Source organism: Pseudorasbora parva, chromosome 2 (genome assembly GCF_024679245.1).
Source record: "Pseudorasbora parva isolate DD20220531a chromosome 2, ASM2467924v1, whole genome shotgun sequence".
In the NCBI taxonomy this organism is placed as follows: domain Eukaryota; kingdom Metazoa; phylum Chordata; class Actinopteri; order Cypriniformes; family Gobionidae; genus Pseudorasbora; species Pseudorasbora parva.
This window is the reverse complement of record NC_090173.1, coordinates 4599589-4613205: the sequence shown is the minus strand read 5'-3', so window position 1 is coordinate 4613205 and position 13617 is coordinate 4599589. Positions and strand designations below refer to the sequence as shown.

General features: G+C 42.1%; 1 protein-coding gene across 1 annotated transcript; it reads left to right on the top strand.

Moving 5' to 3' along the window:
* The first annotated feature begins 3491 nt into the window (after positions 1-3491).
* Positions 3492-12396, top strand: LOC137048160 (tyrosine-protein phosphatase non-receptor type substrate 1-like). Its single transcript, XM_067426194.1, has 7 exons — positions 3492-3552; positions 4973-5299; positions 5388-5705; positions 7565-7678; positions 8021-8095; positions 10440-10520; positions 12347-12396. Exons 1-7 carry the CDS (start codon positions 3492-3494, stop codon positions 12394-12396), a joined length of 1026 nt encoding a protein of 341 aa, XP_067282295.1.
* Positions 12397-13617: the final 1221 nt, after the last annotated feature.

Genomic DNA, 13617 nt, shown 5'->3' with positions numbered 1-13617 from the left:
TCAACTAATCCATCTAAAATGAGTTTTAAAGCACTTTATTCATTCTTCACACACACCTGTCAGGTTTAGAAACGATTCTAATATAGTTTTAAATCTTCACTCAAGTTGATTTCTGTAATGCATCAGGTAATATCTTGTAATTATTAAAATATTCAACTTTATTGGACAAAATGAGTGTAATGTCCTGGCCTGTAATGTGTGGACAGAGCCAGTAGGTGTCAGCAGAGCTTCTGTCTTCCAGTGTTTGAAGATTAAACAGACTTCTAAACATTCTCTCTATTCTCAGTGTACAGGTCCTTCTCAAAACATTAGCATATTGTGATGAAGTTCATTATTTTCCATAATTTAATGATAAAAATTAAACTTTCATATATTTTAGATTCATTGCACACCAACTGAAATATTTCAGGTCTTTTATTGTTTTAATACTGATGATTTTGGCATACAGCTCATGAAAACCCAAAATTCCTGTCTCAAAAAATGAGCATATTTCATCCGACCAATAAAAGAAAAGTGTTTTTAATATAAAAAAAAGTCAATCTTCAAATAATTATGTTCAGTTTTGCACTCAACACTTGGTGGGGAATCCTTTTGCAGAAATGACCGCTTCAGTGCGGCGTGGCATGGAGGCGATCAGCCTGTGGCACTGCTGAGGTGTTCTGGAGGCCCAGGATGCTTCGATAGCGGCCGCAAGCTCATCCAGAGTGTTGGGTTTTACGTCTCTCAACTTTCTCTTCACAATATCCCACAGATTTTCTATGGGGTTCAGGTCAGGAGAGTTGGCAGGCCAATTGAGCACAGTAATACCATGGTCAGTAAACCATTTACCAGTGGTTTTGGCACTGTGAGCAGGTGCCAGGTCGTGCTGAAAAACCAAATCTTCATCTCCATAAAGCTTTTCAGCAGATGGAAGCATGAAGTGCTCCACAATCTCCTGATAGCGAGCTGCATTGACCCTGCCCTTGATAAAACACAGTGGACCAACACCAGCAGCTGACATGGCACCCCAGACCATCACTGACTGTGGGGACTTGACACTGGACTTCAGGCATTTTGGCATTTCCTTCTCCCCAGTCTTCCTCCAGACTCTGGCACCTTGATTTCCGAATGACATGCAAAATTTGCTTTCATCCGAAAAAAGTACTTTGGACCACTGAGCAACAGTCCAGTGCTGCTTCTCTGTAGCCCAAAGTGTCTTGACCTGGGGAATGCGGCACCTGTAGCCCATTTCCTGCTCACGCCTGTGCGCGGCGGCTCTGGATGTTTCTCCTCCAGACTCAGTCCACTGCTTCCACAGGTCCCCCAAGGTCTGGATTTCCCACTGAGGTGTCTTGATACAGCACTCTGGGAACAGCTTACCCATGATTGCGGTTTTGAGTAATGAACCAGGCTGGGAGTTTTTAAAAGCCTCAGGAATCTTTTGCAGGTGTTTAGAGTTAATTAGTTGATTCAGATGATTAGGTTAACAGCTCGTTTAGAGAACCTTTTCATGATATGCTAATTTTTTGAGATAGGAAAGAGGAAAGAGATCCGGGAAGGCCTGCGCATCTCTCGCTCTCGCAGCGAGTTATAGAGGTCCGTCCTGGGGCGAGAGAAGTTTACACTCAATCAGGGAGCCTGTGCTGGGTCTGTCACGGGCGTCCACGTTTACAGGTTTCAGAAAGAGTCTCTGATGCTGGACACTTGAGTCGCTTCTGTTTTTAACTCAGAGGCTCTTTGTTAGATTCACTGCTGGTAATGTGTGTGTGTGTGTGTGTGTGTTAGTGCTTTATCTTAAACTGATAAAAACCGTTGACAACACTTCATTGATAGTGTAGGTTTATATGTTGAACTTTAATCTTGTCCAAATAGACGCTTTATTAAGCAGTACATAAAGTATTGAATGAAAATGTCATTTGAAACATCTGTGTATTTGAGAAATATTGCATTTGCATTTATTTAATGCAACATTCAGTTTGGAGTTCAGGAGATTGTCTTGGCCAGGACCACACCCCTAAATGCATTGAAGCAACTGCCATGTGATTGGATGATTAGATAATTGCATTAATGAGAAATTGAACAGGTGTTCCTAATAATCCTTTAGGTGAGTGTATATCCAACAGTCAGTGGCTCTGTCTGAAATCACACACACTCATGGGTAGGTACTTATTTTGAATGAGTTACTTCACGCCAACTAAAAAAAAACTTCTAAATAGTAGGGCAGACTCAGTAAAAGTATTGATTTCTCAATTTTAATTAATTCTAATTTTTATGAAGCAATGTTGATTCTTATGGATTGATTATTCATCCTGCTATCAGTTGATGAATGAACAGAACATTCTAGCTTCCCACTAGGGATGGGGCGGTATGAACATTTTGTGCTTGGCTTGGCTGGGGAACACATGGCCCCAGGATGCACTATGGGAAGAAGGTGAGCCGGTGGAGACAGTGTGATGCTTTGGGCAATGTTCTGCTGGGAAACCTTGGGTCCTCCATCCATGTGGATGTTAATTTAACACGTACCACCTACCTAAGCACTGTTGAGACCATGTCCACCAGAGATCTTCAACCCTGCTCCTGGGGACCCACTGTATTTTCAACAAGTGATCCTGAAGATCTTGGTTAGCTTCACCTGTCTTTAATTAGGGTTGGAGCTAAACTCTGCAGGACAGTGGAATACCCCATGGTGTTGTTCATTGTTCTGCTCCCTTTTCTCCTGGTTTGGTTGTAGTTGGTAAATGTAAATGGACTGCATTTATATAGCGCTTTTATCCAAAGCGCTTTACATTTTGCCTCACATTCACCCATTGATACACCGACGGCGATGTCAGCCATGTAAGGCGCCATCCAGCTCGTCGGGAGCAGCTAAGTGTCTTGCTCAAGGACACCTCGACACTTGGTCAGGTGGAACCGGGGATTGAACCACCAACCTTCTGGTTTGTAGACAACCTACATGAACCACTGAGCCACTGCCGCCTCATTTATTTAGTTATTAAATAAATTCACCTGCACATGGATCTTGCCTTCTTTCGTCTCTGAGAGCACCAGATGTTTCAATTCTATTATTCATAATCATTTGAAGAGATGCAAAAAATGACCTTTCTATGCTCACTCATTATTTGATACTCAGTCAATGATTCACTTCTTTTGTTTGTTCATTTCATTTAGTGTTTATTTGTTGCTGTATAGTTTTTGTGTCAATGCATCTTTGAAAATATCAATCATGAGTCTCATGGTCCCTCGTCAGGTGTGATTCAGAACAGATATATCTAGAACCAGTGTGAAGGTCAGACAGAAAACAGAAACACTGATATATCAACATTGATATGATGCCGATTCAACACTTGTCCATCATGAACTGTGATATAGAGTCAGTGAAAGGCTTCTGTATCATAGAGTCAGCACTAAACACTGGTCAGATAGGAAGAGGCTCACAACCACAGGAGGAGCTGATGATGATAAAGGAAGAGCTGTGACTATATAAAGAACAGAAAGACTGACAGAAACAGAAAATGGCTGATAAGTGTGATCTGTGTCTGCTGGGACTGATCGTTCTCTCTTCTCTTCTCTCAGGTAAACACATCTGTTTATCTATATGATATCATAAAGATCTGTATGATGTGAACATATTCAAAAACTGATTGTGGCAAGTGTTTGGTAAAGAGTTTAAACTGTTGCTGAAAGTCATGTCATGGCGTTTGGTTCATTGTGTTTTATTCCCGAATCAGTGATTTGTACTCGAGACTCAGACTCCGTTTCGAGACCATATTTTAATGGTCTCGGTCTCGTCATGGACTCGTGTGCATTTGGACTCAGTCTTGACTCGTACTCGATTATATAGCACTATATTAGGACTTATTTCTGAATCCACTCGAATCTCATTCAAAATATTCATGATTATTACTCTATGTTAATTTTTCTTTAAATTGATGTTCAACACGTCCAATGATGTGTGATTTTCTTTAACTGCGCATGACTAACGTTAGTGCGAAGGTAGCAGGACTCGGTCAGGAAGGATGTCATGTGGAGCGAGCCTCTAGCTCTGAACTATCTGTGAAAATGTTGGTAATGTTTTAGATCAGTGGTTCTCAAACCTGTCCTGGGGACCCCTCACCACTGCACATTTTACATGTCTCCCTCATCAGACACCCAATTCAAATCTTAGAGTCTCTACTAATGAGCTGATGATTTGAATCAGGTGTGTTTGATGAGGGAGACATGCAAAATGTGTACTGGTTGGGGGTCCCCAGGACAGGTTTGAGAACCACTGCTTTAGATTACAGCCCGGAAAGTACTGCATAATTAAGTAATAGTGATCTAAAGCATTACCAAAATGTCTGCTACATTCTCTGTTATTCAGTTTGCATATAAAAGTCACAAAGAGTTCACATGTAAGACTCTAAAAGAAAAACATTCTGCGGTACATCAATTACTGAAGCAATGAGAACGTCTAGTATAGTTACCCCTTAATTAAAAATACTTACAGTATAATTACCCCTTAATTAAAAATACTTACAGTATAATTACCCCTTAATTAAAAATACTTACAGTATAATTACCCCTTAATTAAAAATACTTACAGTATAATTACCCCTTAATTAAAAATACTTTCAGTATATTACCCCTTATTTAAAAAATACTTACAGTATAATTACCCCTTAATTAAAAAATACTTACAGTATAATTACCCCTTAATTAAAAAATACTTACAGTATAATTCTGCAAGTGACTTTTTAGGCCTGTGCTCTTGCTCTCGCTTCTATTTTACGCTGTGTCCACCTGACATCTGCCTGTAGTGATCGCGTTTTCCAGAAAGTCACATTGCTTCTACAATAGCAGCACAATAACACTTTCTCAGCAATCGGACACGGCCTGGAACCGGCCGACTGCAGTAAACCTCGGGATAAACAGAGAGACTAACATTAGCGTAGATGGTATGTTTTAATTTATTAATATATGATCATAATGATCAGTCAGATGTTCTGTGTTTCAGGTTCCAGTGGAGTGGATGATGGTGATGATCATGTGTTCATCAGTTCTGGTGGAAATGTCCGTCTGTCCTGTAATAATGCTCTTTCTGGCTGCACATCAACTACATGGCTCTATAACAGATTCAGACATTCAGCAGCCGTTGAACTGATTGCTGGAGGGATGAAGAAGAAAGACACAGAGAGACATGAGAGTCTGAGTCTGGGGTCTGACTGCTCTCTGAACATCAACAACGTCACAATAGAAGATCGTGGAGTATACACCTGCCAACAATATGTGAATGGACATCATCAAGGACCTGATGCTAGTGTTGATCTGCACGTTCTTCATGGTGAGTTTATGATTATGTGGTCAATTTAAAAAGGGCAGATTCTTTGTTTTAACTCCACAAATGATGTGTGTGTCTGGTGTTGTTTCAGTCTCTTCATCATCATCGTCATCATCATCCTCTGAGACTCAGCTCAGTTCAGGCCGCTCTGTGACTCTCTCCTGTCAGTTGTATCCTGGATACTCCTGTTATGATTGGGTCCGTTCTGAGGATATTGAGCTGCTGTGGGTGAATCAGGCTGGTGTTGATCTTCAGACAGACTCCAGATATCAGATATCAGCTCCAGATCGCTGTAACATCACTCTGACTACAACACTCCTGAATGAAGATCACAACAGAGAGTGGAGATGTGAAGTTACTCAGAGAAAACAACTCAAGACCTCAGTCACACACACTGTCAAGAGTTCAGGTGAGAAAACACTCTTTATTTACAAAATACATTTAGGAATTGTGAAATATTAGTGATCAAAGCCAGAAAATGCACAAAATCCTGATAATTTGACCTCTTATACGGGTCATACGTGAAATATTGCATAAATAAGAATAGTCATTAAAGCCCAGTGTGACCCGTGTAGGAGCGTCAGTTTATGATTAATAATCAGGCTTAATGATGTCATTGATTCAGGTCAAACTGAAGGTTTATGATTAATAATCAGGCTTAATAATGTCATTGATTCAGGACAGACTGAAGGTTTATGATTAATAATCAGGCTTAATAATGTCATTGATTCAGGACAAACTGAAGGTTTATGATTAATAATCAGGCTTAATAATGTCATTGATTCAGGTCAAACTGAAGGTTTATGATTAATAATCAGGCTTAATAATGTCATTGATTCAGGACAGACTGAAGGTTTATGATTAATAATCAGGCTTAATAATGTCATTGATTCAGGACAAACTGAAGGTTTATGATTAATAATCAGGCTTAATAATGTCATTGATTCAGGACAGACTGAAGGTTTATGATTAATAATCAGGCTTAATAATGTCATTGATTCAGGACGAACTGAAGGTTTATGATTAATAATCAGGCTTAATAATGTCATTGATTCAGGACAAACTGAAGGTTTATGATTAATAATCAGGCTTAATAATGTCATTGATTCAGGACGAACTGAAGGTTTATGATTAATAATCAGGCTTAATTATGTCACTGATTCAGGACAGACTGAAGGTTTATGATTAATAATCAGGCTTAATAATGTCATTGATTCAGGTCAAACTGAAGGTTTATGATTAATAATCAGGCTTAATAATGTCATTGATTCAGGACAGACTGAAGGTTTATGATTAATAATCAGGCTTAATAATGTCATTGATTTAGGTCAGACTGAAGGTTTATGATTAATAATCAGGCTTAATAATGTCATTGATTCAGGACAGACTGAAGGTTTATGATTAATAATCAGGCTTAATAATGTCATTGATTTAGGTCAAACTGAAGGTTTATGATTAATAATCAGGCTTAATAATGTCATTGATTCAGGACAAACTGAAGGTTTATGATTAATAATCAGGCTTAATAATGTCATTGATTCAGGACGAACTGAAGGTTTATGATTAATAATCAGGCTTAATAATGTCATTGATTCAGGACAGACTGAAGGTTTATGATTAATAATCAGGCTTAATAATGTCATTGATTCAGGACAGACTGAAGGTTTATGATTAATAATCAGGCTCAATAATGTCATTGATTCAGGTCAAACTGAAGGTTTATGATTAATAATCAGGCTTAATAATGTCATTGATTCAGGACAGACTGAAGGTTTATGATTAATAATCAGGCTTAATGATGTCATTGATTCAGGACAGACTGAAGGTTTATGATTAATAATCAGGCTTAATAATGTCATTGATTCAGGACAGACTGAAGGTTTATGATTAATAATCAGGCTTAATAATGTCATTGATTCAGGACGAACTGAAGGTTTATGATTAATAATCAGGCTTAATAATGTCATTGATTCAGGACAGACTGAAGGTTTATGATTAATAATCAGGCTTAATGATGTCATTGATTTAGGACAGACTGAAGGTTTATGATTAATAATCAGGCTTAATAATGTCATTGATTCAGGTCAAACTGAAGGTTTATGGGCAGCAGCTCACCGTGTTTCTCTCTCATATAAACAAGGCATAAATATCTTCATGTGGTTATTATAGTAACACATCTCTTCAATAACTGCCACTGTAAACTGTGATGATGGAACACAAACTGTATGTCATGATCAAGTATGAAAATATGATGTTAATGTCCTACAGATGATGTGTCTGAACATTCATCTTCTGCAGTCGATTCATCAACACTGATTCCAGTCAGCAGCTCAAACTCTCAGAAGAAATCAAGCTCAACTACATCAGCAGCTCCTACACAAGGTTCATGATCACATGATCACGTCATCAGTCTCTCACTTCAGCGCTTTGATCTGACTCTCAGTTTATCATCACTAATATCATCTACTCAAAGTAGCTCTTTAATCAGATCTGGCTGTGAGTTTAGGACATTGATACACAATAATCATAACTAGACTGTTATTAGCTGCTGTGAGAACTATTACAAACACACACACACACACACACACACACACACACACACACACACACACACACACACACACACACTAGTCAAAACAGGGCTAAGGTCAATGTTTATCACTTAAATGCTTTATCCAGAATATGGTGTATCTGAACTAAAAATCCATCCTTTAATTTGTACAGAAAACCAGAAATCATTAACTACCCGAAGCTCTGAGAGGACGACAGCCACACACACACCTGTGTATACTGCACAAGGTATTTCTGCTTGTCTTTCTTATTTCTGAGGTTTACAGAGCCAATTACTGAGAAAGAGCTGATCAAACTATTGAATTTGTAGACCTCAATCATTCACTTTCCTCACACACACAGGAAGTCAACGTAAAGCTGATGTAAATATGGGATTGAAAGAACTGAGTTTTTGATCTTAATTAATTTAAATAAGCATTTATTAAACACAAGCCATCCCACGTTACTGGAGGCCAGCAGGGGGCGCTCACCCTGTGGTCTGTGTGTGTCCTAACGCCCCAGTATAGTAATGGTGTTAGTGAGGCCAGCAGGGGGCGTACACCCTGTGGTCTGTGTGTGTCCTAACGCCCCAGTATAGTGATGGTGTTAGTTTGGCCAGCAGGGGGCGCTCACCCTGTGGCCTGTGTGTGTCCTAACACCCCAGTATAGTGATGGTGTTAGTGAGGTCAGCAGGGGGCGCTCACCCTGTGGTCTGTGTGGGTCCTAACGCCCCAGTATAGTGATGGTGTTAGTGAGGCCAGCAGGGGGCGATCACCCTGTGGTCTGTGTGTGTCCTAACACCCCAGTATAGTGATGGTGTTAGTGAGGCCAGCAGGGGGCGCTCACCCTGTGGTCTGTATGCGTCCTAACGCCCCAGTATAGTGATGGTGTTAGTTAGGCCAGCAGGGGGCGCTCACCCTGTGGTCTGTGTGTGTCCTAACGCCCCAGTATAGTGTTGGTGTTAGTGAGGCCAACAGGGGGCGCTCACCCTGTGGTCTGTGTGTGTCCTAACACCCCAGTATATTGATGGTGTTAGTGAGGTCAGCAGGGGGCGCTCACCCTGTGGTCTGTGTGTGTCCTAACGCCCCAGTATAGTGATGGTGTTAGTGAGGCCAGCAGGGGGCGCTCACCCTGTGGTCTGTGTGTGTCCTAACGCACCAGTATAGTGATGGTGTTAGTGAGGCCAGCAGGGGGCGCTCACCCTGTGGTCTGTGTGTGTCCTAACGCACCAGTATAGTGATGGTGTTAGTGAGGCCAGCAGGGGGCGCTCACCCTGTGGTCTGTGTGTGTCCTAACGCCCCAGTATAGTGATGGTGTTAGTGAGGCCAACAGGGGGCGCTCACCCTGTGGTCTGTGTGGGTCCTAATGCCCCAGTGTAATGATGGTGTTAGTGAGTCCAGCAGGGGCGCTCACTCTGGGGTCTGTGTGTGTCCTAACGCCCCGGTGTTAGTGAGGCCAGCAGGGGGCGCTCACCCTGTGGTCTGTGTGTGTCCTAACGCCCCAGTGTAGTGATGGTGTTAGTGAGTCTAGCAGGCGGCACTCACCCTGTGGTCTGTGTGGGTCCTAATGCCCCAGTGTAATGATGGTGTTAGTGAGTCCAGCAGGGGGCGCTCACCCTGTGGTCTGTGTGTGTCCTAACGCCCCAGTGTAGTGATGGTGTTAGTGAGGCCAGCAGGGGGTGGTCACCCTGTGGTCTGTGTGGGTCCTAACGCCCCGGTGTCAGTGAGACCAGCAGGGGGCGCTCACCCTGTGGTCTGTGTGGGTCCTAACGCCCCAGTATAGTGATGGTGTTAGTGAGGCCAATAGGGGGCGCTCACCCTGTGGTCTGTGTGTGTCCTAACGCCCCAGTATAGTGATGGTGTTAGTGAGGCCAGCAGGGGGCGCTCAGCCTGTGGTCTGTGTGTGTCCTAACGCCCTAGTATAGTGATGGTGTTAGTGAGGCCAGCAGGGGGTGGTCACCCTGTGGTCTGTGTGTGTCCTAACGCCCTAGTATAGTGATGGTGTTAGTGAGGCCAGCAGGGGGCGCTCACCCTGTGGTCTGTGTGTGTCCTAATGCCCCAGTATAGTGATGGTGTTAGTGAGGCCAGCAGGGGGCGCTCACCCTGTGGTCTGTGTGTCCTAACGCCCCAGTATAGCGATGGGGACACTATACTGGCAAAGAGCACCATCCTTCAGGTGAGATGTTAAACCGAGGTCCTGATCAAAATTTGCCCATTGACCTCTGTCCATCATGGCCTCCTAATCATCTCTATATTCTGATTGGCTTCATCACTCGGTTTCCTCTCCACCAATCAGCTGGTGTGGGGTGAGCGTTCTGGTGCAATATGGCTGCCGTCGCATCATCAGGTGGTTGAGGAGATTAACCACTTCAATGTAAAGCACTTTGAGTGCCTAGAAAAGCATTAATATTATTATTCTCCACAGATCCAGGAGAAACTGAAGTCAGTATTGCTGCTGGATCATTAATCAGAGGTACGACACGTTGATTTATTCTGACAGCTTTATATCACTGAAACTATCAGTCAGTCTGTGAATGTTCATAGTTGAATCCCCTTGACTTCAGTTCCTTCTCTTCCTCTCGTGTTTCCTGCAGTGATTGTGAGTATTGTTGAGATGGCAGTGTTTGCTGCTGCTACTGTGATTCTTCTTCAGATCATCTGTGCAAGAAGAGCTGGTGAGTTTGAGCCGCACACAATCTGGGGCTGTATTCACAAAACAATTTATCTTACCACTAAGAGTTGTCCAAAATGGCAGTAAAAGTTCTTAGTTAAGAGTTTTCTCTTAAACCCTTTTCACAAAACTGCTGAGAGCAAATTTTACTAAGGAATAAAGAGAAGTCTTAAGCTAAGAGTAAGGGCGGGGTTGACCTCGCTTGCTAACTATGACCACAGTGATTGGCTGATAGGGGAAGAGGTCTCTGTCAGTGATTGGCTGATAAGGGAAGGGGTCTCTGTCAGTGATTGGCTGATAGGGGAAGAGGTCTCTGTCAGTGATTGGCTGATAGGGGAAGGGGTCCCTGTCAGTGATTGGCTGATAAGGGAAGGGGTCTCTGTCAGTGATTGGCTGATAGGGGAAGAGGTCTCTGTCAGTGATTGGCTGATAGGGGAAGGGGTCTCTGTCAGTGATTGGCTGATAGGGCAAGGGGTTTCTGTCAGTGATTGGCTGATAGGGGAAGGGGTCTCTGTCAGTGATTGGCTGATAGGGCAAGGGGTCTCTGTCAGTGATTGGCTGATAGGGGAAGGGGTCTCTGTCAGTGATTGGCTGATAGGGGAAGGGGTCTCTGTCAGTGATTGGCTGATAGGGGAAGGGGTCTCTGTCAGTGATTGGCTGATAGGGCAAGGGGTCTCTGTCAGTGATTGGCTGATAGGGGAAGGGGTCTCTGTCAGTGATTGGCTGATAGGGCAAGGGGTCTCTGTCAGTGATTGGCTGATAGGGCAAGGGGTCTCTGTCAGTGATTGGCTGATAGGGGAAGGGGTCTCTGTCAGTGATTGGCTGATAGGGCAAGGGGTCTCTGTCAGTGATTGGCTGATAGGGGAAGGGGTCTCTGTCAGTGATTGGCCGATAGGGGAAGGGGTCTCTGTCAGTGATTGGCTGATAGGGGAAGGGGTCTCTGTCAGTGATTGGCTGATAGGGGAAGGGGTCTCTGTCAGTGATTGGCTGATAGGGGAAGGGGTCTCTGTCAGTGATTGGCTGATAGGGGAAGGGGTCTCTGTCAGTGATTGGCTGATAGGGGAAGGGGTCTCTGTCAGTGATTTAATTATAGAAATATTTTGTTGAGGTTTCATGTTGCTATATTCAAATGAAATGTTTAAAATAAGAATGTTTGCCATATTCATATAACGATTTTAAAAAGTAACTAATTAAACTAGTATATGTTCAGCTAAGTGTAAGCCTCTTACATGTCTTCATCTCGAGAGATTGCAGAATTCAAGCGAAAATTATGTTTTATAAACAAATTTCTTGAGAAGTATGTTCATGATCTTTCTAATAGTTCCTCCTCAGTTTTCTGGAACCCTCTGCCACCCCGATCTTTGCTCTCGGTCTGCGATACGGGGCAGAACTCTGGGTTGAGGCTAAATTCAGAGCTCAGAGCCCTCGATCGCTTCAGAGAAGAACGTCACATACGCTTATAATGTTTTACTTTATTAAATCATTTGTAAGTGTAAACTTATAAAAACAACTACCACAGGTGATCTGACATTATTATTATTTTTTATTAAAGATACATTAATTATCACTATTGCCTCAGTGTTGGACAGTGTCTTTGGGCAGATGCTAAAATGCTTTGTAAAAAATGTAGGAGTCCTAAAATTAGGACTTACACGCCCATTATTTTTAAGAGTTTCTCCTAAATCAGCAAATTAGGAACTACTTTTAGCCTTAAGATGTTTTGTGAATACGGCCCCTGATCCTTCACACTCATCTGATCTGGATCAATCTGCAGTCATGATAAAAACACACAGGAGAGGTCAGAGGTCAGTCAATGGCTTTATTTTACAGGGAGGAAGGACTCGCAGCGGCCAGAGGAAATAGAGATGCCTACAATATGACAATAAAATACTGCTGAGTTTGAGCGAATCTGCAACAATATTACAAATACCTCAAATTTAGGATTGGTCATTGTTGGATTTTCCTCTTTTCAGAAAGCAGAGAAGAAACTCTGAGCAGCCTGAAGAAATATTTTCATATTTCATTCTGATTATTGTCATTTTCTTGTGGTTTGTATATAAACTGCTTTAAATATTATATTAAATTCAGTAATGGACAGACTCTGTGTGTAAAATCCTCTCTGTTCTGTGATGGAGCTAATTTCCTGATTCTTGTATCTGTTCATTCCTGTTGTTAACTTTTTTTTTTCATTTTGAATGACTGATACTAGTCTTAATAAAACCTCTGCGGTTGTGTTTAATATGTCTCCTTTCCTGAGATGTTCATCACAAGTAAAAAATATATAATTTTATTCCTGACTGAGACTCAAAGGAGACACAGCATTAATGGATTTCTTGTTTAGGGAAGGAAAATAGTTTTTGGGGATACGCTTCCAATTAAAAGAAGCCAACCTCCTCCAAGGGCAGCGCTTGCAGGTTCACCACCTGATCTCTGAACGGTGTGGTGGGAACCTTGGGCACATATCCAGCCCAGGGTCTCATGATCACGTGAGAGTTGCCCGGGCCAAATTCCAGGCACGCTTTGTCAACCGAAAATGCCTGCAGGTCCCCTACCCTCTTGATGGAGGCCAATGCAGTCAGGAGTGCTGTCTTCATAGACAACTTTATATCGACTGTAACATATCCAGAGGACAAACGTAGGCGCACACGTGAAACAAAATAATACTAGTAAATAGTCAAAGACAACTTTATATCGGCTGACCACAAAGGCTCAAAGGGACCCCTCTGCAGAGCATCTAATGCTGGGTACACACTAGGGGTTGAAGGATTTCTATTTTTTTAAAGTCGACATTTATGTGATGAAAGTTGAGTTGACGTCAACTAGTCGCTGATGACATCATTAATGAACAAATAAGCCTGAGCCTCGAGCTGAGACGCGAACACGGATTTTCTTGTGCACAGGACAGCTACAGCATATGACACAGCACTGCCCATAAGGTTATTTCTCCTACATAACAGCTTTTGTATCAGTTCTTTTGTCTTATGGTCATGTTTCTCACAGATTTCTGCTCGTTCTTAATAAGATACAGATAAAGTAGATAAAGTAGCACAATAAAGATTACATGTATATGAATGCATTAGTGAGTGATTGTGTGTGAATTA